The sequence below is a fragment of the Perognathus longimembris genome, chromosome 12 (genome assembly GCF_023159225.1).
Source record: "Perognathus longimembris pacificus isolate PPM17 chromosome 12, ASM2315922v1, whole genome shotgun sequence".
Classification (NCBI taxonomy): Eukaryota; Metazoa; Chordata; class Mammalia; order Rodentia; family Heteromyidae; genus Perognathus; species Perognathus longimembris.
The window spans coordinates 59,383,075-59,410,033 of NC_063172.1; the positions used below are offsets into that span (position 1 = coordinate 59,383,075).

At 39.1% G+C, this 26,959-nt stretch overlaps 1 protein-coding gene across 3 annotated transcripts; it reads left to right on the plus strand.

Annotated features, from left to right (window-relative positions):
* The first annotated feature begins 278 nt into the window (after window positions 1-278).
* Ubxn2b (UBX domain protein 2B) lies at window positions 279-26,000 on the plus strand. 3 transcript variants are annotated; one of them, XM_048358613.1, is made up of 8 exons: window positions 279-401; window positions 5,577-5,680; window positions 11,660-11,810; window positions 14,889-14,972; window positions 15,839-15,948; window positions 18,989-19,126; window positions 23,228-23,389; window positions 24,658-26,000. In XM_048358613.1, the coding sequence occupies exons 1-8, from the start codon at window positions 315-317 to the stop codon at window positions 24,818-24,820; spliced, it is 999 nt and encodes a 332-aa protein (XP_048214570.1). In that variant the 5' UTR covers window positions 279-314; the 3' UTR covers window positions 24,821-26,000. The 3 variants fall into 3 exon arrangements, with proteins under 3 accessions (XP_048214570.1, XP_048214571.1, XP_048214572.1); XM_048358614.1 differs by having other exon boundaries at window positions 292-401; window positions 11,660-11,805; window positions 14,899-14,972; XM_048358615.1 differs by lacking the exon at window positions 279-401 and adding an exon at window positions 2,272-2,304.
* Window positions 26,001-26,959: the final 959 nt, after the last annotated feature.

A 26,959-nucleotide genomic window follows, 5' to 3' on the forward strand; every position in this document is an offset into this window, starting at 1 on the left:
ACAGCCCCCTTCAGACGCCCCGTCTTCACGTAACACCCCCAGCAAAGCTCTGCTGTGCGTTTGATTATTTTCTTCTTACATCTTTCTTCCTCCCCCCCCCCCCCCCCCCCCCGCCCACTGGATTGAGCCGACTCCGACGTTTCGCTGACGCGCGCGCACGTCCCCCGCGCCCCCCCCCCCCCGCCACCGCCGCGGCTCCGCCCCCTCCCGTGGGCTTCCCGGCGCGGCGGCTCCGCCTCCTCCCGCCGTTGCTAAGCAACCGATTCCGGAAGTCGCCTCAGGCGGTCCGCGGGGCGCAGCGCGCGGGGAGAAAGATGGCGGAGGGTGGTGGCGGCGCGGGGCCGGAGGAGCAAGAGGGGCGGTCTTCCAGGCCGCGGCCCCCGAGCGCGCGGGATCTACAGGTGAGGCGGGTTACGGAAGCCGGGCGCCGGCGGCCGGGTGGCGCCGAGGGTCCCGGGAGGGCGGGGGGCCCACGTGTGGCGGAGCCGGCGCCGACCGCAGCGGGGGGGGGAGGGGAGGGGGGAGGCGCGCACGGCCCGGGAGGCGCGCGGAGCCGCCGCCGCCGCGCACGTACCCGGGCGCCCCGGTGTCCCGTCCCTCCTCCCCCGCCCCCCTCATCGAGAAGGCCCGCGGAGGCCGGCCTGGCCGGCATCCTGCGGGGTCGGGCGGCCCACCGGCGGATGGTTCCTTTTTTTTTTTTTTTTTTTTTAAAAGAAATCTGCAGATTTTCTTTTCCCTGGCCGGTGAGAAATCCGCAGTCACTTGCAAAGTCAACGACCTGCTGCTGCTGGTTTCGCCCGCGGGAATCTCAACTTCCACATCCAAAATGGTTCCTTCTGATCAAGTCGCTTTTCTTTGTTAAACGAGAGCGCTGACTGCATCCCTCCTGTCTGTAGCCTTTACAGTTATAGAAGGGAGTTGGTGGAACAATGCACACGACCGAAAAACGGAACTCGGTGATGTTAGAAACACTCCAGTTCACCAAGTACGAGTGCGCTAAATCCTTCGGGCAGATGCTGACACCCTTTTGCTGTTTTTTTCCATCTCCTTATAGGTTAACACCTGTAAGGAGAGGTAATAAAAAAAATCTATCTATCTATCTATATATATATATATATATGAGACTGCTTCCACAAACCTTGGCAGAACAGTTTAATAGCTACACATTCATTCTATGTTTTTGAACCGACCTGTTAACTATCTGCCTTGTCACTTACTGTTAAGATCTAGAAGTGACGATAGTAAAATAGGCCATCACATCCGTAGCTGGTACTGGATTACTGTTGAGAGGAACGAAATAAATTTTTTCCGGGAACAGTGATGGACTGAGCATCTAGGAATCCATAGAGTTTAATTAGATTAACCAAAGTGGAGCTTTGGTTGGTTTCTGATAAACCTGTAGGCAACCAGTTGAGCTATAATCAACCTGTTAATCCAACCAAACTGTTGCCAGTCAGGTTGTTGTCTTTGCCTTCCTTTTTTCTTCTGCACTTGGAAGTCAGATCACACTGGTTCTGGGGAATTGTTTTTGTTTGTCTTTGGTTTATGAATAAATGCTACTAAATTTAATCCGTCTAAGGAATTTGCCTTTTCAAGCTTGTTAAGCCATTTGGGAGCCTTCAGACTTTTTACAAAGGCATCAGAGATGAGTAAACTACAGAGCTTAACATTTTAAAGAAGAGTTATCATTGAATGCCCCCCAAAAGTAGTTAATAGGAAGAAGAATTTGAAGAATGTAGATATGACTGAAACCTCAATGATACTTCCAAGTGTCCCTGTTTCAGAGGTTCTAAAGAGAATTAAACATGAGGAACTTATCCACCTCCATGTTTTCTAATGTGGACCTAAGAGTCAGCATGAGATGTTTAAAAAAACAAAAGGTGGAGGAGGGGGCAATTGGCCACATCAACTTTGGTTCTGAGAATTTAGGAGAAAAGTCGTGGCCTCTATGGTCTGCGTCTTCACTTCTAAACTGCAGGTGATGAGAATTAATGGTGTCTGTTAAGGGCCTATGCACAGTTCCTGTATTATCCTGGCTCTGTCTTTGTGTGCAAAGTGTGCTGTAACATCACTAGGTAGTTTACTCTAATGCCGTTAATGTTAAGATTGTGGAGTGATATCCACTCTCAAATCCATTTCTTTTTTATGTGAAAAGTGAGCATTGTTTAATGATGACTTGGTACCTAGCAAATGGTTGACACACAATCTAGTGAATCAATATATAATGAATAGTTCAAGATACTCTTGCAGACATACTTGCATAAAGTTTTTTTCTCTTTCTGCTTTATGGCAGGCAGGCGAATGGTAAGAAGGTAACAAATTTATTAATAATAATTTGATATACCACTAATAGTATTTAAGTTGATCATCTATCCTCTAAGATTTAATTGGAATGTGAAGGACTTGCAAGAAACAACCATAATGATATGTCAAGAAATAAAGTATGTATCAAAGGTTTTAAAGACTTGAATAATGTTATTCCCAAGTGATTTCTTAGATATCAAATACTTCTGAACTATTTTATTGTTAATGTAGACATGTTTATTGTAAAACCTACCTAGTTAGTCCAGTTTTCAGTAGATACTTTTTATTCTCTGACAGCTTGCAATGAATCTTTCTGGGTTGGGAAGAACAAGCAATAAACCTCTTTAAGTGTATCTTAGCTGCCATTCAGTGTGGAGTCTTATCAGTGTTAAAATAGCAAAGGAGTGTTTATACATCTTGCCTTGGAGAGCTGTATAGCATCTCCTAAAGGCTTTATAGCCCTGTGATCCTCTAACTTACTGTATACTTGAAAATTTCATTTGGACTTAAACCAAGAGTAGGCATCCTAGCTCCTTTCACCTCCCCAGGCTGGGCAGTGTTCAGTGGGAAAGTTTAGGGTGGTGGTGTTAAGACAAGAGTAAACCCCCAAATTACCTCAGTGTTTACTAGTAGCTGCCAAGTACTCTATTGGAAATAGTGTAGTAAGAGAGATAAAGCAGGAAAAGTTCACAAATACAATCTGAGCATCCCTAATTTAAAAATCTAAAATGTTTTGAGCACATGAGCTTTGGATTTTCTTTTTTTAATTCTGGTATTCACCTAGTAAAGTCTGTGTAGGTATGCCAGAATCTGGAACTTTGAAATTTAAAATACTTTTGGTCCTATGCCACTTGACACTTGAGTAAAAGATACTTAACCTGTAATGACAACATGATGTGTAATGTAAAAATTATTAGGCAGTCAGCATGTGCAATGAGGACTTAGAAATGTTACGGTTTTGTATAGATTATCTGAAATGAGCCTTCGAACAGACATTTCCACTTACAGGAGTGGCATGAAAGTATTTCAGCTCAGATGAAATAATAAAATTGGATCCGGAGGAAATCCACCAAAGACTACTAACATTTTTGTTGACATGTAAATACTTAAGAACTAATGTTTAGAGAAGGTAAAGAATATGCACAAAGTTACACAGTGCCTGAGCTGAAATATAAGTTTAAGTTCAAATTTGAGATGGTAGCACATACCTATAATTGTACTTACTCAGGAAGCTGAGATTAGAGGATTGTGGTTCAGAGCCAGCCCAGACAGGAGAGTCAGTGAAACTCTTCTCCAATTAAGCACCAAAAAAGCTAAAAGTGGATGTGTGGCCCAAGTGATAGAGTACTAGCTTTGAGCCAAAAAGCTCAGGGACAGCACCCAGGCCCTGAGATCAGGTTCCAGGACTGGTGGGCGTGTGCATACGCACGCGTGCACACACACACACACACACACACACACACACAGAAATTAGTTCTGTAAGCTTACAGAGCAACTTAAAATGTTCATTTTTAACAAAATGACATATAGTAGTAAGTTGTTGCCTGTGTGAAGGGTGGGGTGGAGTAGGAGTACACAAAAAATTAGGAAAAATATAACTTTATTTTTGTTTTATGTACTTATTTTAAAACTTGACTTATCTTTTACCTATCATGCACGAGTCTCAGGGCTCAATCACCAACGCTGTGCACTGAGTTTCTCTCTGATGAGGAATCTAGGCACTCTGCTAGTCTTTGTGCATCAAGGCCCTTCCCAGCAGTGTGCTTCCCTTTGGGATGGAGGAGGCTGTGGAAATCAAATGACTTGGAGGGTTTGGGGTTGGGGCCTCTGTCACACTTGACAGCAAACACATACTGGGATGCAATTCCTGAAGGAGGAGGGCCTCAGTGCTTTTGAATACCACCCAACACTTTATCTCCCTTTGTGGAAGGAGGCTGTGGTGATCACATGATTCCGAAAGCCAAAGCACAGGGCTCTCAGACTTACCTGGCAGCTAACACTTGCTAAGATTCAGGTCATGGAAGTAGGTTTCTATGCTTTCATACTCTGCCCAGTAGTTTGCCTCCTTGAGTAAGAGAAGTCGTATCACATGATTCAAAGATTCTAGGCTCGTGAGTCTCAGCTCCCCCTGGCAGTCAACAGAAATCCAGGAGGCTGGACCTGGAGGCTAACTCATATACCAACCACAGGCTTGTGTTTCTGCTATGACTCTGGAAATAGGACTTGTTTATTGCCATGAAGGTTGGGCTTTTGAGCACCAGACCCTTTGCTACATGAGCTCCCTGTGGCATTTAAGCCTTAGCAGGTCCTCAGCAGACTGTTCATCTCTCCATGATCATCTCTTATAACCATTTCTCCCTCCTCCAAAATGTCAGGTGTCTTTGGACTCCCTGAGCCATGATTGTTCCTTGTTTTTAGCTCAAACTATATAGCAAAGCCCTTGTTATCTAGCTCTTAAGACGAGGGCAGGGGAATGATAAATGTATTTGAGCAAAGCTAGCTTCCTACACCAGTGTAGGCACTATCTCACCAAACTCCAACTGGTTTGCAGAAGCTGTGGGATTGCCCTCCAGCTGGAATTGCCAACTGTCTGGCTCCAGTATACGAATGCATCTTCAGCTCCCTGACCCCCAACTCCTGATCCTGGTGAGCCAGGGACGGGATTTGGGGGCTTTTTCTACTTCTCTGTACTTTTCTCTTGGACCTTCTGTTTCTCCCTGCTTCTCACCTATCCTGCCATTTTGATTCTTGATGTTCTGTCTCTTGCTCTCATCAGAATACTCTCACTCTCCTTGGTTACTTCACTCTTGTTCTGAGTCAAGGTCAGGATACTTCTAATCTATCATCTTACCCCCACCCCACTTTCTTTCTGATAGACTTTTAAGCAATATCTTTGAAATTGTCTAATGTCATTGGACTTTGAAATATCAAAGTGAAAAATTTTATAGATGGGAAGAGTTAGTTATATAAGTCCAAACTGGAAAAAATGATTTGTTATTAGGCTTTTAAACTGTTGAGTAGTTAATTGAAAGTAATTAAACAGTAACTATATTTTAAATTTGCTCTAATAATTTACTTAGTTCTAATCAGTATAGTATGCAATGGGTTTAGTTTGAAAAGGAATTATCTGTTGTAGTAATAACCTTCAAGCTTCATTTTTTTCATGAGCAATCCTTACCATTCAATTTCAATTTAATATTCTTTTTATAGGTTGTAGAGTATACTCTATTTCTAGTGTTGCATGTTTTTATAACAAGCATGTTATTATGTAGTTGGCCTTGGCAGAATTGTATGAAGATGAAGTGAAATGCAAATCTTCCAAGTCTGAGAGAACTAAAGCTACAGTCTTTAAGAGCCCACGGACACCACCTCAACGGTAAGTCTTGTTTTAAAAATAGTACGACTATTTAAAACTCACAAGTCAAAATGCACTTAAATGAGTTGGGAGAGTTTAATAAATTAGGGTTTCTTAAGATAGGTAGTATTCTTAAAGTTTTTATAATCCAAAAGCTAGCAGAAACTTTAAGAAAATTACTTTAAATCTCTGGTATATTAGGTATCACAAGAAGTCATATCTTCAAGCTGAGTGCCAGTGCCTGTAATCCTAGCGACTCAGGAAACTGAGATCTGAGGATTATGATTTGTAGTCAGGTGGAGCAGGAAAAATCTGTGAGACTCTTATCTCCAATTAATCACAGGAAAAGCCCTGTGGCTCAAGTAAGTGGTAGAGCGTTAGCCTTGAGCCAAGGAAGCTTAGGGACATTGCCCAGGCCAGGACTGGAGAAAGGGGGGAAAAATCATATCTTTAATGGTATTTTTTTGTGCACAGTGGTTCTTAAGTATGTTGTGAGTCATAAGACACATTGAGGATCTGCTGAAAGTTGTAGGCCCTTTCCTTCCAAAGCAGTAGACATGTACATTTTGTCAAATGTTTTTAAGGGTTCAGATGTTTCTTAGAGCTGTCCATAGAGCCTTTGTAGGTTTTTGTCCTCCATTTAAGAATCTTTAACTTCTAGGCTTGGAGGCAAGAGAGGCCCTAGGTTCAATCCCCATTATTGCAAAAAAGAAATATCTTTATATAACTTCTGAAGTCTGCCTGATCCTGTTCCATTAAGGCTTATACAAGAAGTATTCTTCCTGGATAGTATTGGCTGTTGTTAAAATTCCTGGAGTATAAGAGCATCAGCCATGAAATTTTAAGATGAGAGAGTGGAGTGTATTTTATTGTTATGAATAGATTCATTAACATTTTTGGTAGTGTTTGGGGATGAAACTTTTAATTATCTAATTCTATTCTATCACAGTATAATTATCAAAAGTTGGGTGATTGGCTAGAAAATAGTTCTTTCTCAGGCCACAGAACTTTTTTTGTCAGTATATTCCTTTTTTTTTTTTTTTGGCCAGTCCTGGGCCTTGGACTCAGGGCCTGAGCACTGTCCCTGGCTTCTTCCCGCTCAAGGCTAGCACTCTGCCACTTGAGCCACAGCGCCGCTTCTGGCCGTTTTCTGTATATGTGGTGCTGGGGAATCGAACCTAGGGTCTCGTGTATCCGAGGCAGGCACTCTTGCCACTAGGCTATATCCCCAGCCCCAGTATATTCCTTTTTTTAGGTGAAGTAAAAACAAAGTATTTCTCTTGACATGAATATAAAGTAGTATTTATATTTTCTGTACTAATTTTTGCACCCATGCATAATCAAAAGGTTAGTATAGTGAATAAATACAGTGTATGCTTTACCTTGGTTACTAGTTGTTTCTGGGCCTTAACATTGCAGACATGTATAATGTTTCTTTACTCAGCAAATTGTAGCCATTGTGACACTAAATCTATAAATGTTCCCTGTGAATCCCCCAAGAATAAGTATACACTACTTAATATTCCTGGTATTATCCCTGATAACACAAAATTGGTAGTGATTCTGTGATATCATTTAATATATAATCTGTAATCAGCTCTTTTACAGCCTTTTCTTGGAATTTTAGGACCCAACCAAGTACCATATGTACTTTCCATCTGATTATGCCTGTTTTGAATTTTTGAATCCAGAGCATTCTCTCCACCTTTTTGTTGCTTGTTGTTAGTTAGCTCACTTACGTAATCTAGAATTTATTACACTTTAAAAAGGGTCTAAACCACATGTCTTATAAAATGCCCCACATTCTAGATCATTGTTTCTTCCTCATTAGATTCTTGTTAAAAACATTTTTGTCAAGCGTACTAGATGAGTGATACTCTCTGCTTTTTATTATATCACATCAGGAGCCCTATAATTTCAAGTTTTACCACTATTGATGATATGCTCACTTGGTTAAGGTGCTGACCAACACATCACTTCATTGTAAGGTACAGTTTTTCCTTTGTAATCAGCAGGTTGGTATCTTGGCACGATTTGAATATCCTGTCCTTGCATTTAATTTCTGATATATATGTATATATGTTTATATGTATGTACATATAGTATTTTTAACGTCTTAACTTATAGGTTTTCCTGTTTTGAAAGTACAGTATTATTTGTGTATCATAGTTTTACTCATTTAATATTTGTCCTTAGTTTGACAATATAATGAGTGACTTTAGCCCTTGGTGTAGCAACTCAAAGTATTTGAGTTTTTAAAATATATTAAAAATTGGCTTTCTATGTATATATAATTCTTAGCGTGTTGTAGTGAATGGTTTTACTTTCTTACACTATCTGAAATGTTATTAATAGTTTTAATTTCATAATGGTGGGGTTTTTGTTAGTTGGTGCTGAGAATTGAATGTAGGGCTTCATATATGCTAAGCACACATTCTACCATTGAGCTATATCCCCAGCAATAATTTTGTGCCCAGGTTTGATCTCTAGTATTATTTACATACCCAATAGGATGAGCTTCTTTAAGGGGTATTTATGTAGAATGAAATCTTTAATTACATGGGATGTAATGCCTAAGAAATTATTGTTAGCTTTGTTAGTGTGCTTATTATCTAACAATCATAAACACACACATAATTCTCTTGCTTTCCCATTCATTGTCTACATTTACTCAATATCATTCTACCTACTGAATTGCTGGGTAAAATAAGTGCTTGTTTTTATGTCCATCTCCTCAGGCACTGTTAGAAATCAGCATGGTTATATGAGCTTTGGTTTTTATGTTTTTCTTTATTTCAAAAGGAGTTCACTCTGTAGCCTAGGGCAGCTTCAGACTCATCTGCCACACCTCCCAAGTGCTGGGTTTGTAGTTGTGTGCCACTAGTTTGTACGCCTTGCCATTTCAAGCCAATATATGTTCATTGTCTAAAATTCTAAATATAATATGGTCTTTGTTTTAAATTTACTAGAGGAGATACGTAATCTACAAAAATAAAAAAGAAGCACTCTAATACACATTAAAAACATGTCTTCTACAAGTCATTATGTAATAATTTTGTTTTGAGAATTAACTGAGATAGTGGAGTATGTAGATGCCTAGCACAATGTTGAGTTTCAAGGATTATTAGGATCTAGGTAAGCATAGAAGATGAGGAATATATTCTAGGCATTCATAAGCATTGAGAAAATATAACTTAAGTTGATAAGCAATATAACCAGATTAAACGAGCAGAACCTTAGCAGATTAGTAGCAGAAAAACTTGGATTTTAAAAAGGTTCGATACGTGGAGGTACAACCAGGACAGGCTTCATGGCTATGTCACCTGTATTTGATGTAATGTCTTGAGGTCCTTTAATAAATTTTGAGAAAAGGGACTTACGTTTTCAGTTTTCAACTAGTCCAAATTATACAGGTAGTCCTGGATATGGTCATATTATAGACAACTTTGAAAGTCAAGAAAATAGGTTACATTTGTATAGTGGATGCAGTAAAGTCAATATTTTTAAAATGCAAATTTAGTGATGAAAAACTGTGGTGAAGCCAGGTGCCAGTGGCTCATGCCTGTAATCCTGCAACTCAGGAGACTGAGATCTGAGGCTCATAGTTCAAAGTGGGTCTGGGCAGAAAAGTCCCCATGAGACCCTTATCTCCAATAATCTCAAAAAGCTGGAAGTGGTGCTGAAACTCAAGTGGTAGAACACTAACCTTGAGCACAAACAGGCTCAGGGACAGTGCCCAGGTCCTGAATTCAAGCCCCAGGACCAGCAAAACAAAAGAAAAAAAAGCCCCCAAACCCCTATAGTAATAAAAGTTTTGACCTTATTCTGGTTCTCTCTCTCTCTCTCTCTCTCTCTCTCTCTCTCTCTCTCTCTCTCTCCTCTCTCTCTCTCCCTCTCCTCTCTCCCTCTCCCTCTCCTTCTCTCCTAGTAGCCTATCAACGAATTTTCTTACCTATAAATTGGGGATGATATTATTGTTCCGAGGATTAAATGACAACGTTATTACCCTGGTAAATGTTAGCTGTTGTGGCTTTAGAAGGAAGGACTGGCTGTGTGATATAAAATTAGCAATGGTTAGACAAAGGATAAGGAGGCTAAGAAATAAAGAAGAAAACAGTTGAAGTAGTCAAAGAAATGAGGTAATACAATTTTAAGTTCAGGTGTGGTCAGTTGAATGATAACTCCTATCACCATTTTCATTCAGCCTATACTGGAGGTTTTGTAGTCAACACATGAGGGGGAAAACCAAATTATACAAATTGAAAAGAAACCTTTGCAATCAATGTTTTATTTGAAAATATGTTTGTGTGAGCATAGAACATTACTAGTCAGGAAATACTGCTGCTTCTCCTCCTTAACACCCAAAGAATAGTCAGAACATGAATTAAAACAAAGTAGAGGGCTGACAGTAGTGGATGTAAAGGTTTGCACCAAAGCTGCAGTATTGAAGAGGGTAAAGACTGGCAGTAGGTGGAAAATCCAAGGAACGGAGTCATAGGTGCTCACAAATGGCCACTTGAGTTCTGAAGTGTGACCCTGCAGAGGGAAAGGGGAGGGAATTTTATTGCTTGTTATTTGAACATATGGACATTTGTGTGGAGAATCATTTTTGGCCTCTCCCTTACCCCATATGCAGACCATCAGTTCCAGATGGATTATGGGTCTAAATATAAAAGTTAAAACAGTGATGCTTCTATAAGAAAATGGACTATATGTTTGATCTTAGGGTAGGCAAAGATTTCTTAAATATACATTAAAACCCTAAACCATCAAAGAGCTAGTGAATCTTTTCCAAAAAGATGTTTCTCACTAAAGGAGAGCTCAAGAGGAAGGGTGTTTTAGGTGAGTTTAGAAACCTGGAACAGGGAAGAGCAGCAGGAAACGTTGCTTTTGCTCTTCTGTGTTTCGCCAAGTCCTAAGACCATCTGCTATCCAGCTAATCCAAGAGGCAGTCAAGCTGCATTTGTTTCTCCTTCACCCTTGCTTGCTGTGCCGGTCCGTTGAGCACAGAGTACAAGCATGGGAGGAAGGCTTCCCTAGCTCCTGCTCCTCCCAGTGTACTCGTCCAGAGCACGCACTGGCGGTCCAGTGAAAGCCCCTCGCCCACAGCGCCTAATAGGGCTCTGTTGCCGCCCACTTGTTTCCAGGTAGAGAGGTGATCTGTTCAGTGTTCACATGCTAACTCTGGAGAAAATCTTGCACATGACCCCTATGACCCCTATTCCTAGCTTCCAGTGCTGATGTAATTCCCGTTCCCCACCCCCCCATTGCTTTTCAAGTCTCTTTAGTGTGAATTTGGTACTAAAATGAGTGGTACAGGAAATGAAGGGTGGACTTTGTCATCTTACACTTTACTTACATTTTCTGTTATCCTTGATGGAAAAAAAATGTATTGAAAGATGAAAGTAGAGTGTTTCTCTCAAGTGAAGGAAATGTTTATGTTTCACAGGAACATTTGTGAAGTTAGAGTCAGAATAAGAATTGGTTGCTGTAAAAGAAAGACATTAACAAAAAAAAAAACCCTTCTAAATTATTTACTTTTAACAGAGGATTATAACGGAGTAGATTATCCGCAATTCCAAAATCTGAGATAAATACACTGTAGCCCTATAGTTTATAGAGTTGGATGTTTATAATGACTAAATATAAGGATCTCTACTGAGCATTCTCTCCTGAGTGTCACTTCCTCGCAGGGGAGGGACTAGCCTCCCACTGTCACTCTCTTTCCCTGATTAGTGAAAGGTGCTTTTCATAAGCAGCCCCTGAGCGCAGAGCGGGAAGCAGCCATGCCAGTTATAATGCTGGGTGCCAGATGGGCCTTCCGAATGTATGGGTATATGTACCTGCATTCTATCCTTTCCTTAATTCCATTTTAAAAACCAAAGATTTCCACAGAAATCAGGAATGTCTCTTAAGTAAAGTTTATTTCATAAGACTATGTAGCTTCTTACTTTAGATTATATTTATTCCATTTTTATTCATGAACTATACTGTTTAAAGCTTTTATTCAGGAGAACATGAATACGGTGGATTACATATAGTTCAACCTTCAACCGGGAAAATTGTGAATGACCTTTTCAAAGAAGCAAGGGAACATGGGGCTGTTCCTCTGGATGAGGCCACAAGATCTTCAAGTGATGACAAATGTAAGGTCAGTGTCATTTAAAAACTACCATGTTTGTGTATATGTGTTTGTGTGTGTGTATGTATGTGCGGCTGGAAGTTTGAACTCAGAGCTTTGCACTATGTAGACAGGTGCTCTAGCAAGTCTATATTTCTGTTTTTTCAAACTTGTTTACAGATCTTGTTTTTCTTTTCAAAATAAGTTACAAATTATTTATTTGATTCCCTTTTTAAAATTATTGTTATTATAAAAGTGATTTACCCAGGACTTACAGTTACATAATCTTTATTTTTTGTACTTGAAAGAAAATTGAAGCAGTTTCTTACTATTACTAAGTAACAGATTATTTATTTTAAATAGTAAAGTGATTATAGACTCTCAGAGATTTGCAGCAAGAATGCAGAGAGCTCACAATTTGTCACTGTGGCTCCATTTTGCATGATTATAATACAGGATCAAAGCCAGGAATTTGACATTGGAACACATGTCACATTGTGTGATAACCAACCTAACCAAAGTGCTGTTCAATCATTTTGAAGCTTTTTGGTGTACCATTTTATAGTCACACCTGCACCTTTATACTCTCAACATCTGGTCATCATCCATCTGTTTTCTTTCTCTGTAAGTTTGTAATGAGAATTTTCATGGAATCATACAGTATATAACCTTTGGGGAATATAATTTTTCACTCAACATAATGCCCTTGAGTTCATCAAAGTTATTGTTTGTGATTGTATTTGGTTCCTTCTTATTCCTCACAGAAGTCTACATTGTGGATAGATAGACCACCATGTATACAAGCATTCCCTGTTGAGGCACATTCTAGTTGTTTCTAGATTTGTAATAGATAGCCCATTACAATTTCTGTGAGCAATCATAGATTTATACAAATACAAATTTTCCTGACTTTGGAATAAAAGCCCAGGAGCTTTCATTGGTGTGATAGAGAATAGTTTCAAGAAACTGCCTAATCATTTTCCAAAATGATTATATTAGGTTCTCACAGAATCTAATGTCAGCCATTGGTGGTGGTGCTTTTTTTTTTTTTTTTTTGCCATTTTGATAGATAGGTCATGAGAATATAGTGTGACTTTAGTTTACTTTTCCCTCATAATTAGTTAACTTGCATTCTCCTAATGACTGGAAAGATCAAACATTTTTTCACATGCCCATTTGCCATTAGCATGAATGTTTTCAGTGCAGTGTTTCTTCGTGACTTCTGTCCACATTCTCTTTGGATTATTTGCTTTGTTATAATTGTGAATATAGAGTGTTCTCTATTTTAATAGGTGGTCGTTTTCATTAAATACATAAATGATTCCCAAATATTTTCTCCTAAACTGTTATTTGTATTTTCATCCTCCTAAGGTATTCTGCAGTGTATAAATGTTTAGTGGTTAATGTTTACAGTTCAGTTTATCTCTTTTTCTTATATGAAACATGCTTTTGGTGTCTTACCCAATAATTTTTCGCATAACTTCAGGTCCCAAAAATTTTCCTAGCAATATGTTGAAGTTTACATTTTATGCTTAATCCTCTGACCCATGGAAGGTGAGAAGCTTGTACTAGATTTGTTTTGTGCTCAGAGGTATCTAATTATATCACTTGTTGCAAAGGCCCATCTTTCTCTATTGCATTGCTTTTGTAACTGCCTAAGTTGCTGTAAATTCTTATACAGCTTCTGTGATGGTGTCAGCTGACACAGTATTGGGATACTGAAGAGGACAGGTACCAGTGTCTTGGGGGCTTTTTTGTTTTTGGTGTCCGTATAGGGGCTTGAACTCAGGGCCTGGGTGCTGTCCTTTAAGCTTTTTCACTCAACGGTAGCACTCTACCACTTCAGACATAGCTCCAGCTTTTTGGTAGTTAATGGAAGATGAATGGAATGGGCTTTCTTGCGTAGGCTTGCTTTCACTGTCGTCACATCTCAGCCTCCTGAGTAGCTAGAATTACAGATGTGAGCATCCTGGCCATGCATATTAATCAGTAGTTCTCAATCTGAAAATCTCCTGAGTCATTTGGAGGATTTTCTAAGCCACCATATGGCTTGGGTGTTATATAGCAGTAGATTTGAGTTGCTCCTAGATGTGTCTTTTGAGAATATTTCTTATAATTTTGTCATCAACTGTTAAGGATCTATTGTAAACTAAATTTAAATTTAGCACGATCATAGATGATTTATTATAGTTGGGGAAAAAAGCAGTTTATAGGATAGATTAGAATTTATGCTCATTTATAAAAATTTCTCCTTTGTGAAACTTAATTCATGAAATATAACTTTATTATAAAATTTGTTCTGAAGTAGATTACTACTTACATATTTTTAAAAAATACATATTTTAGTGCATAAATGTATATCTTCGTTTAATTTTACCCTAAATTAGTTCAACTTTTTTTTGCCAGTCCTGGGGCTGAACTCGGGGCCTGAGCACTGTCCCTGGCTTCTTTTTGCTCAAGTCTAGCACTCTGCCACTTGAGCCACAGCGCCACTTCTGGCCTTTTCTATATATGTGGTGCTGAGGAATTGAACCTTGGGCTTCATGTATATGAGTCAAGCACTCTTGCCACTAGGACATATCCCCAGCTCTAGTTCAACTTCCGATTTTTAAGAAATCTGTGCCAGGTGCCGGTGGTTCACGCCTGTAATTCTAGCTACTCAGGAGGCTGAGATATGATGACCATGGTTCGAAGCCAGACAGGGCTGTAAAGTCCTTGTGGGACTCTTATCTCCAATTAACCACGAGAAAATCGGAAATGGTGCTTTGGCTCAGAGTGGTAGAGCACTAGCCTTTAGCAAAATTGCTTAGGAACAGTGTCCAGGCCCTGAGTTTAAGCCCCATGACTGGGAAAAGAAAGAAAGAAAGGGAAGGAGAGAGAGAAAGAGAGAGGGATGGACAGCTGGACAAAGGAAGGAATGAACGAACAAACTTAATTTCTTTCCTGAATAAACTTCTCTATAACATAAGGTCTTCGTTCTACTATGAAATTAACCTAGTAATTGTGAACCTGTTTGGAAATTATGATTTACTAGTTTAAAAATGCATCACACATTAATAACATTTGTTTCCTTAGTGATTTTTTTTATTTACTTACTATGTATTTTAGTCCTTTACAGGTGGAGGATACAGATTGGGCAGTTCCTTTTGTAAACGGTCTGAATATATCTATGGAGAAAATCAACTTCAAGATGTACGTACAATAATAAAAACAAATGTATAACTATCCCCCTGTAGTTACTACTTTTTTTTGTAAATTTAAAATCTCTGTGTTGTTAGTTTTTGATGCATGGATTAAGGACCAGTGTGTGAGTTTTCCATCTCAATTTTAATATTTCTGTCAGCCTTGCACTTAATTAGAGATTTCATAGCTTTGTAGAAGGAACGTATAATTCATCATAATTAACATAAAATAATATTTCTAATTATATACATATGCTATATTAATATATTCATATGTATATTTCTATTTTAATATTTTTATATTTTGCCAATATTATATATAATCTTAATCTGTATTTGTGTATATGTAACATATACTATACATAGTCATAATGTAAAATGAGTTGAGTTGTTAACATAGAACATGTAAAGTCATTGTATTGCCTTCAAATCTTTAGAATTATAATTTTATTTTATTATTGGTGCTATTTTCAACACTAGGAGTTTCTTGGAAGGTGATTGGAGGGTTAGTCTTGCTTCTAAGCTGTGGAGCACAGAAGAGTATGATGTAGAGTATGGTGTAAATGAAGGAGCGGGATGGGGTGGCAGGTGTTAGGTTGCCTTCTCATTGATTTGTTTGTACTCTGAGGCCAGGGTCCATCTGCGGAACATTTGGTATGCGGAACAATGCGGAACAATGTCAATTTGTTAAGCTAAAAATAAGTCTGCTAAGCAAACACATATGGTTTCATATCTTTTAACTCTGAATAAAGAATAGAACAAGTATCACCCTGTTTTAAAATAAATCACTTGCATAATATGTTGTAAGATACGACATTTGAACCTTAAAATTGTTTGAAAGTGGATTCTTACACTTTTAATTTTTATGATCAACAGGTTCAGATTTTGCTTAAACTGTGGAGCAATGGTTTCAGTTTAGATGATGGAGAATTGAGGCCTTACAGTGACCCAGCAAATGCTCAGTTTCTGGAGTCTGTTAAGAGAGGGTAAGATGTATCATTTATGTTCTATCTGTTTCCTGGAGTGGGGATAATCTTTCTTTTAACAGACTACTGCTCAGTTGTGTGCTACTGGTTTTTAAGAATTGATTAGTGGGGGACTGGGAATATGGCCTAGTGGCAAGAGTGCTTGCTTCGTACACTTGAAGCCCTGGCTTCAATTCCCCAGCACCATGTAAATAGAAAATGGCCAGAAGTGGCGCTGTGGCTCAAGTGGTAGAGTGCTAGCTAGCCTTGAGCAAAAAGAAGCCAGGGACAGTGCTCAGGCCCTGAGTCCAAGGCCCAGGACTGGCAAAAAATTAAAATAAAAAGTAAAAAGTACATTAAAATTAGTTTTAAAAAAAAGAATTGGGCTGGGAATATGGCCTAGTGGCAAGAGTGCTTGCCTCCTACACATGAAGCTCGGTTCGATTCCCCAGCACCACATATATGGAAAACGGCCAGAAGGGGCGCTGTGGCTCAGGTGGCAGAGTGCTAGCCTTGAGCGGGAAGAAGCCAGGGACGGTGCTCAGGCCCTGAGTCCAAGGCCCAGGACTGGCCAAAAAACAACAACAACAACAACAACAACAACAAAAAAGAATTGATTAGTGGGGTCATTGCTAGGGAGGTAGGTTATCTGAATGTTTGTGCAGAGGGCCATTGACTACTTACCCCTTTTAAATCTGATGAAAGTATAGGCTCTGGATGAAACATTTTAATGAAATATGTCAGTGAATCAATTCATTTGTAGCTCTCTATCCATAAATCCACTGATTCTGCTTATTGACAAGATAACTCTTCGTTGCATATATGCCTGAACTCCAGCAACTTACTATTAAAAATCCTTTTAAAGTGGCGTTGTTGACAGAATATTGCAAAAGGTTTTAAGTTAAAATTTTCAGCAACGAACCAGATATTCAGTGCCTGACTCATCCAAAGAACATTGCAACTCGCCAGCCCTTCTTGCCAAAGGATGAAGGGTCAAGTGATTTTGCTATGTTAATACAAGCTTTTCTACCTTACAGTTTCAGTAGGTGACAGTGGTACCATTCCCAGTAAAAATACAACTAAAGACATAAGATTGGTAATAAACTGAGAGATTCAGGAAGGGGAAGAGACCGAAGTAGGTCAAACTACATATAGGAATTGAAGGTGGAGCCTTTTGCAAGTGAATAAAATTGTCCAGGTCAGTAGCTGAATTGGAATGAGGATGAGTATTCTTTGGGGTTGAAATGGTCAGGGAACTCTGGAGGAAAGATGGTTTAGATGAGTTAGTGTAAATTTTGATTTTAAGTTCTGCACAAATAGGAAACACACAAAGACAAGACATTCTATAATCTATGCCAAAGTTATTGAGAAAAATGAGAAGCTGACCTAGGAGGCAGTATATTATAGTAACTAATATTTGGATAGAATGGTTTAAGTTACTGTTACAAGTCACTGGAAGAGCTTTGAGCTGCTCAGAGAAACCCATCATTGGATGGGATATATTGAATAGATGCTACGAGAAAACAGTGATGATTTTATGCTGTGATATAGATCAAAACTAACTTTTTGTTAAAATAATCTATAAACTTTGTTAATTTTCAGACAAATGGTATATTAAAAGGATTTTAAGATCTGAGGCACACATGTTAGAAAGTTACAACCAAGAAGAATTTTTAAAAAGGCTCAATGAATGAAAGAATGATAGCGGTTCTCAATTATGTAAGACCCATTGTCTTCAATTTATGTATTGGATGTTTGTGCTGGCAGTGGAGCTTGAACTCAGAACCTGAGCTCTTAACTCAGCATTCTTGCTCATAGGTGGTACTGTCCCACTTAGGTCACATCTCCAGCCTGGCTCATTTGTATAGTACTTTGTAATACTGTTTCCACTGTCCTGGAAAAAAACTTCAGAAATAAGATTGTTTACCTATACATGTAATTTTGCCAAATATTGATAGAATATCCCACTTTCAATATATTAAAGTAGTTTAATACGTTGAAACATGTATCATTTTTGATGGTTTGTTTTTATTTCTTTAGTCTAAATTGCTATTTCAATTTATAAGTATTCAAGAAAGACCACACCAGCACACATAAGTAGTAGTAAACATGGTATGGTGGTCTGTAACCCTAGTTACTTGGAGGCAAAGATAGAAATTTTCACAGTTCAAGGCAAGCCTGGGCTAACAGGTTAGCAAGCCCTTATCTCAGCAAGCTGAACATGGCAGCCGTGTGGGAGGCATAAAGGGTAAGATCATGGTCCAAGCCCCGCCCTGGCGAAAAGCCTGAGATCCTACCTGAAAAATACTAAACCCAAAGGGGCTGAAGACATGACTAAATTGATGCTTGCCTGGCAAGGTCCTGAGTTCAAAAAATAAAAGTTTGTATCTTTGTTCAGTTTAGCACCCGTGTAAATGTGACTAGTATAAAAATAAAAGAACGAGGCACACGTTAATGAAGTTGTTGCTACGGCATTGCAGTCGAGGACTTGGTAAAGTTTCAAACAAAGTGTGGTCTTCGGTCAGTTTACATGGTGACTGCATGCCTGGAGATTTCAGAGTATGGACTTTATTTGTAGCTCAAGCAGGTTTTAGGCTCAGAGTTGTTTTCTCTGGCAGCCCGGGATTCTGTGTCACCCAGACGTTCACTCTGCATGTCCATCCCTCTCGCAGCCCTGCTTCTGCCAGTGAGGCGAAACAGTGCTCACCAGGGACCCAACAGCCAGACGTGCATCGAGGCACAGAACTTCCCGGCAGTTTAGAAAGAAATACTTGTGTTAACTATTGAAAAAAAAAAAACCCATAGGAGTTGTGTACTGCTATTTAGGTGTCAGTTGTTACCTCACAGTTTAATTTTCTAAACACAGTACAATATCTGTTTGACCAAGAAGGCATATGTGTTGAGAACAACTTGCAAGCTACAAAGATTTAAGTAATCATGGACATTTTTATAAGTTAAGCCGCAACTGTTTTGTAGTACAGCTCATGATTTGATGACAGTAATCTCAGCAATGTGGTTTTATTTCTCAAAACCTTGACTCGACCCTTTTCCCCCTTTGAAGGGAGATTCCCCCGGAGCTCCAGCGACTGGCTCATGGTGGCCAGGTGGACCTGGGTATGGAGGACCGTCAGGATCAGGAGTACACAAAACCTAGACTGAGGTTCAAAGCTTTCAGTGGAGAAGGGCAAAAACTTGGAAGGTAAAATTCCTACAGCGACCAGAATACCACTTTGTTCAACTTGAATTTTATTTTTGAGAATAATAAAAGCAAGCCAACCTTCAGAATAAAAAGCCAAACTTTGAACTTTCGACCTTCTTGGAGGCAGTAGATGTATGAATCTGGTGTAAAATATTAGTAGCTAACATGTGGATTGCAGTTACTGTTTCTGGTTCTCGAATTACTTTCCCTGTATTAGTTCATCACCAGTCCTTTCAGGAATAGGTATTGTGTTCCATAATATTCTATTTTGCAGTTGGAATAAGAAAATAGCTGTCTCATAGGGTTCAAACCCAAGCATCTGGGTGTTTCCTTTTCACCCTGTGCCTTACTCCTCTTTCAGAGCACATGGTTTTAAATGGGGAATTGTGAATTGTTGCTGAGTAAGATCAGGCAAATGGGTACCTTACATCATACACTGTGGCTTTAAGCATATGTGTCTGCTATGCGTATACTAAGTTCCTGCAGCAGGATCAGGTGCTTTATGTTGATGGCATTCGGTCATCTTTAAGTAGCCAGATTCTTTATTTTGGATTGCAACCTTTATGTATAAAACCTGACCTCATTTAATAGTAGGTGAAGGAGGCTGAGGCTGAGACTATTCCAAGGAAACGGTAGGACTTTGAATAGTATAATTTAAATACTAATATGCATGGCATAATGTGTGATTGACTTAACACTCTTCATAAATAAAATATATTGGAAAAGTAGCTCTCTTCTTCCATGTATTACTACCCTTTTGTGGGTCTTTACTCCTTTTTATGCTATTCCTTCCTTTCCAAGTCCTCATTATTTGCCATGTACACATTGCTTATTAATTCCTTTGTCCTGTCTCAAAATAGAAAGGAATTTAGTATTTAGCTCTTATGTTTTTCTTCCCTATCTTTATTCTCTCTTTCTTTTCTCTTGAGGAAACTTCTTCCTAACAGGAACAACAGCCTCTTCCTACCTTTCTTCCTGTCCTTTCCCAGTTGTTGGGCAGTCCCTCAGATTTCTACAGTCAATGGATTGTCTGCTCGTGTGTGTCTGGACAGTACTGGGGACAATCTCAGCTGCTGAGCAGGCAGTGATGTGCCTTTCCATTTGCATAGGACTGGCCCCAATACTCCTGTAGTTGTGCGCTACTTGGTTCAGCTCTCATTCTACCTGTATATCTTGCCCTTCTCAGATTTCTTTGATTTCGTCCCATTGTAGAAATAGTGCCAGAAATAAAGCCAGAAAGGAACTTTCAGTGTTACTCACTGTCCACACTTGCTAATGACTATCCATTCTCCCCTTCTTCCATAATGTGGAGGGGGAAAAATAGTATTCTTTTGCCTTCTTTTTTTTTTTTTTTGGCCAGTCCTGGGGCTTGGACTCAGGGCCTGAGCACTGTCTCTGGCTTCTTTTTGCTCAAGGCTAGCACTCTGCCACTTGAGCCACAGCGCCACTTCTGGCCATTTTCTGTATATGTGGTGCTGGGGAATTGAACCCAGGGCCTCATGTATAACGAGGCAAGCACTCTTGCCACTAGGCCATATCCCCAGCTCCTCTTTCGCCTTCTTGAGGGAATTAAGTATCACATTATTTCCTCCTGTTTGCCAAGACCTTGATTTTTTATCAGTTAACTTCCTGCCATCGTGGGCGCTCTCTCCCTCACTCCCTCTCTTCTCTCCCTCGCTCTCTGTGTCTCTGTGTCTGTCTCTCTGTGTCTGTCTCTCTGTTTTTTTGTGCTGGTCCTAGGGCTTGAACTCAGGGCCTTTTCACTGTCCCTGAGCTTCTTTTGCTCAAGGCTAGTGCTTTACCCCTAAAGCCACAGCTCCACTTTGGGCTTTTTGTTGGTTTTATTGAGGATAAAAGTCTCACAAACTTTCCTGCTCAGAATGGCTTTGGACCATGATGCAAAGATCTCATCTTCCTGAGTAGCTTGGATTACAGGCAGTGCCTAGCTTAACTTCCTGCTCTTTTAAAAATAATTATCTCTATATAAACTTGAAACATAAAAACAGTATATAGGGGCTGGGAATGTGGCTCAGTGGTAGAGTGCTTGCCTAGCATGCATGAAGCCCTGGGTTCAATTCCTCAACACAAACAGAAAAAGCCAGAAGTGGTGCTGTGGCTCAAGTGGTAGAGTGCTAGCCTTGAGCAAAAGGAAGCCAGGGACAGTGCTCAGGCCCTGAGTTCAAGCCCCAGGACTGGCAAAAAAAAAAAAAAGTTAATGCAGGTTATTAAAAATGGTTGGTTTTGCTGGTCTGTGGGCTCATCTAGTATTCGACTTTTGACACACGTACTTTTTACGAAGCACATGAAAAGGCTTTCCTCATCTAGAATTCCCCACATATATTTCAGGAAAGGCTGGCCTGTTCAGAATTTAAATAGCTTTAGATGACAGAACAGAAATGTGAGGCAGCTTTCTGTCATGGAGAAGAGCCTAAAGTAAACTCAGCATCCTCAGCACTCAGCACAGTTGGTCCTTAGGGTCATTACAGTGTGATGCCAACTGCACAAAGACTTCTTTTCAAGCGCCCCCTTGCGCTAATGAATGCCAGTCTTTACAGCTGAGCTGCCATCCTGCCTTTCACCAATAAGAAGACAGTGGAGGTGAGCATGAGCTCTCATCACATCGCACACCTCCGTAGTGGAGTCCATTGTAACCAGGCAGGGTGACTATGTTATGCAACAGTGTCTCACAGGATGGTTCCGATGGAAAGGACTGGAGATGGTGGCAGTGATGATGATGATAATGTGTATATCTGCTTATTAATTTTGTAAAGAAAGTCCTATGCATTCTCATGTCCCTTTCCCTGGACTTTCTTCCTTTTCATTTGTACTGTTGGGACAGTAAATTGTTTCACACTACAAGTTCTTAAGCCCTCAATTCCAAACTTGAGACCAAAGAAAGAAGAACATTCTTAATATGTTAACGATGCATTGTAAATGATCATTTTCTCCTTTTTTTATCTTTATCACGTATTTTCTCAGATTAGTTCTTACAGGTAAAGTGTTAGCAGTGAGAATCGTACTATCTATGTATTATGGAACAACTTTTTTGATGGAGTGAGTCATGATGGGCTCAGTTTACATTATACTAAAGCCCAGATGCTCATAGAATTTTTATACTGATAAAATAACTTAAAGGAAGCCAGGTACGTTGTCTATTTTAGATTAAGCAATGAAGGCTGTAGAAGAAGCCTTCAGAATGTCTGAGAGAATAAGGTTTTCTGTCTGTAAAAGATTGAACTAAATCTGTTCTCACCTTAAGCAGCTCCCCCCATTTTTGGCATTGACAATAACTTTATTTATCATGACTGACCATCCTGCTAAGTGATTGTAACTTGTTTAATCTTCAAGCTACTAAGAAAATGTAATGTCATTAGTAATCAAAGTCAAATAATAAGCTGTTCTGTCTAGTAAGCTTCATTATATAAATTCATCACCATGAATAACATTTTATTCCTCACTAATGCTTTAGTGACCTCTGTTTTTGCCAGACAGTAACTGCTTAAATCAAATGTTTTAAAATAATATTGTTTACATTAAAAAGGTTTGTGCTGATACGTGTAACTATAGGTAGACCTATTCTAGGCAGTATTTTAAGGATTTACTAGGATTTCATGACCTCATGAGTCTATTCCTCCAGACATAGCTGCACATATATGTATGGGTATGTGTAGGTATATATGCGTGGAATGAGATTTCAGGGATTGATTTATTTAAACTTACACAATTAACATAGTTGAGAGTTGAAGTCAGGTGTATTTGTGTGTGATCTTAATGATTCTTTGGTATTAACATAATTGCTGTGATTTCTAATGAAACTTGTGCTGAACAGTCTGAAATTACAGAGGTAAAGGTAGGAAAATACAGTTAGGTCTTTGAGTGATATTGAATAAGTAAATGAGAATAATATCCAAAACAATTGAATATGATGAAAGACAATTTAATATGAAAAACAATGTAATATGATGAAGCAGAGGAGAAGCACAGGCAGCTGCATCCTGCTTGTCCTGGAGTCAGCCATACATCCAGCTACTGTCCACCTTCCATGTGAGGTGTCTCCCGTGTGCACACTTGCGTTCTTATTCTGGAAATCTTCTTCCGTAGCCTCACACCTGAAATAGTCAGCACACCCTCCTCCCCAGAAGAAGAGGACAAGTCCATATTTAATGCAGTTGTTCTCATTGATGACTCGGTGCCCACCACCAAAATTCAAATCAGGTTAGCAGATGGCAGTCGTTTGATACAAAGATTCAATAGCACACACAGGTAAGTTTGCTTTACCAGCAGGGAAAAGTAAAATGAGGAGACGCATGAAATTCCTTACTTTTCTTTCCTTTTGATGTTTTCGGTCAGTTGTGGGGCTCGAACTCAGGGCCTGGGCACTGTCCCGGAGCCTCTTATGCTCAAGGCTAGTGCTTTATCACTTGAGCCACAGTGCCATTTCCAGTTTTGGTGTGGTTAATTGGAGATAAGCATCTCATAGGGGTTTTTCTGCCCAGACTGGCTTCAACCACAGTCCTCAGATCTCAGCTCCCTGAGTAACTAGGATTATAGGCACGAGCCACCAGTGCCTGGCCCCTTATATTACTTTTTTTTTTCCTTATGTTACTTTTAAAGAGAGCTTTTGACAGAACAAATGGCAATAGACGTGTATAATAAAATAAACATATGTAAACAACCTCTGCAAATCATCCAAATCTTTATATAAATTCCAACCACTAAAAAAACAAATTAAGAGCTATAGTTTTGCATTGTTGCTGATGGAAGTTAAGTAGGCTTTAAGATTAAAAAATCTTATTTGGACTTAAAAAATTTAAAATAAATTTAAGTTCAACACTAGTTTAGGCTGTAGTGAGCCCCTATCTCAAGAAACAACAATACCCTCAAAAAATAAAATTCCACCAAGAGTTACATAACTTTTTATATAACAAATTCTTTGTAATATAAACTTGTGATATGAAAGTATGTTGGTATCAAGTATAGTATGTTTTAAGTGTCCCTGTAATATTTATCATTATTTCTAGTGCACGTGAAGTTTTTTGGTTAAGATTCCGTGTACGAGAGTGATTTTTATTGAAGTATTTGGAGGCAGCTTTCTTACTGTGCAGCTATATAGTGCTCAGGCTGGCCTGACCCTCCTGATGTTGGCTGCCCCAGCCTCCTGAGAGCTGGGCTTACACGCATGTACCCACATGCAACTTGTGCTGTTCTAAACCAGCCAAGGGTCCTGACATTTTTCTACTCAACGATAAAACTTGTAAGTTTAATATAGTAGTATTGTTAACACTTTATAACTCAGTTTATTTACAGTGAAATTAATGTTTTCACTCCAAGTTAATCATTATGTTTTAATTGAAGACTGAAATAAATTTTCCCATTGAAATAATACTGTAAGCTAAAGAAAATTTTTGCACCTTTAAGTGAGTTGAAATTGTGTGACATTTATCATATTATGGTGGTTTGATTTTTTTTTTTTTGCTTGCATGGAAATACATCTTTGTTTATAGCAATTCTTAAAATTTTTATTTCTTCAGGATCCTGGATGTTCGGGAATTTATTGTACAGTCTCGCCCTGAATTTGCAACTGTTGACTTTATTCTTGTGACTTCATTTCCAAATAAGGAGCTAACAGATGAAAGCCTGACACTGCAAGAAGCAGATGTTCTTAACACTGTGATACTCCAGCAACTAAAATAATACCAATTCTATCTATGCAGTAGCATATAGAAATAGGTAATGTGCCATGTTAATAAGAAATGTACTTTTTTGCATAGGAATTATTATTATACCAGATAAATTTTGGTTTTGTTTTTCTGTCTTCCATCCTCAGTATAAGTTAATTTGGACTAAAGGTAGATCTGGACATAAATATATTCAAATTTTTAGTTGCAGGGCTGGCTTATTATGTTGATTGCTCTTAAGTACTTAGGCCAACCAGTTTGTTACATGCTCAGTATTGATATAATATTTGTTTATGGACATAATAACCTCTTTTTTATATAAATGTACTTGGTAAAATTTGCACTAAAGTTTCTTGATGCAGAAATGACCAACAGCCATTAAAAATCCTTTTGATCATTTAAGATAAAAAGTTTTCTGTAATATATATTGAGATGTGTCTGTATTTTGAGTTTAGAATTGTTTGCTCATGCAGTTTTTCTCCTTTTTTAAGAAATTGGGTTTTTTTGTTTGTTTGTTTTATCTTTTTTGTGGTACTGGGATTTGAACTTGTGGCCTTGTGCTTGTTATTTTGGAGAGTATCGGGGACTTTTGTTTTTACCAGACTGGCTTTGGACTTCAGACCTCCAGATCTCAAACTCCTGAATAGTTAGGATTATAGGTGTGAGCCCTAGGCACCTAGTAAAATTTTTGCACATCCTTTTTACTTACTGATTGAGCTGTGTATTACAAAATTCACTTTGGCCTTGTATTTTGTGGAACTATGACCATTATAAACTAGAATCTAAAGAAAAGAAAGTCAGCAACTATTGAGATGGGACAAACAGCACTTTAATAACAAGTCATTACAACTCCCAGAGCCTATCCTAATGACATTCATTTATCCATTTAATAGATTTTCAATGTTATCCACTTCAGAATGTGCAGCTCAGAATGTTTTCTGCTTCAGAGCAAAACTACTGTACAAATAAAAAAGTATCAGTTCAATCAGGTAGTCTGGCTCTAAAGAATTGCTAGCCCAACTGTTAGCATTTCTACTGAAGCCAAGTGTTTCTCAACTGAAGTGAGCTGTATCAGGAATAGTAGAAAAGCTTCTGTTTTTTTCTAGACACTAATTCATCTTTGGTCACCACCTCTGGTTGCTTGTTTGTTTTTTGCTGCCATAAAGTATTACAGAATCTATTGGAGACTGGTGGCTCACACCTATAGCTATTCAGGAGGCTGAGATCTGAGTTTAGATGTCAGAAGTCAGCCCTGGCAGAAAAGTCCATGAGCTCTTTATCTACAATCAACCAGCAAAAAGTCAGAAGTAGAGGTATGGCTCAAGTGGAAGAATAGCAGCCTTGAGTGAAAGAACCAAGTGCATGCTCAAAATCCCAAGTCTGAGCTCTCCAGTATTGCACCGAAAACACACACATACATATATACAGGGCTTGAAATAGCACAGATTCATTATCTCACAAACCTATAGGTTACAAGTTCAGCATGGTGTTCACTGTGCTAAAATCAGGGTTTGGTTGTGGAATACTCCTTTTCGGAGGAGCTGCATGAAAATCATTTCCAGGTTGGTCCAGCCTCTACAGACCACCTACACTCCTTAGTTTATGACCCCCTTCATCCATCCTAAAATCCTACATACTATGTCCTTCAACCCTTCTGTCATTACGTGTTCCTGATGCCAGCCAGAGATGTTCACTGCTTTTAAGGACTTGGTAACTAGATTGGGTCCACCAGGTTCAGGATTACTTTGTCATCTTAAAGTACATACTAATTTTAATCACAGCCTCAAAGTTGCTTTTACTATTTAGTGTTACATGTTCATGTGTTTGAGGATTGGCACATCAACATCTTGAGCAGTAAAGGAGACATTGTACTTGCCTATAACACTCTACCCCTGTCTCATTCACCTCATTCCAGATACTTACCTATCCAAAGGTGCTCAAAGCTTCACCAAATATGTTGATTACAGCATCATCTCAAAATGCAAAATCTTGCCTGAATTTACCAGCTCAGAAGTCCCAAATGTGGTTTGAGTCATATATATATACATTAAGTACAGGAGAGCATCTGGGTATGATTCCATAAATATACTTCCTTTCCACCTGCGAATCTAGGAATCAGGTTGCCTGCTTCCACGTATATTGGCAACTATAGAAC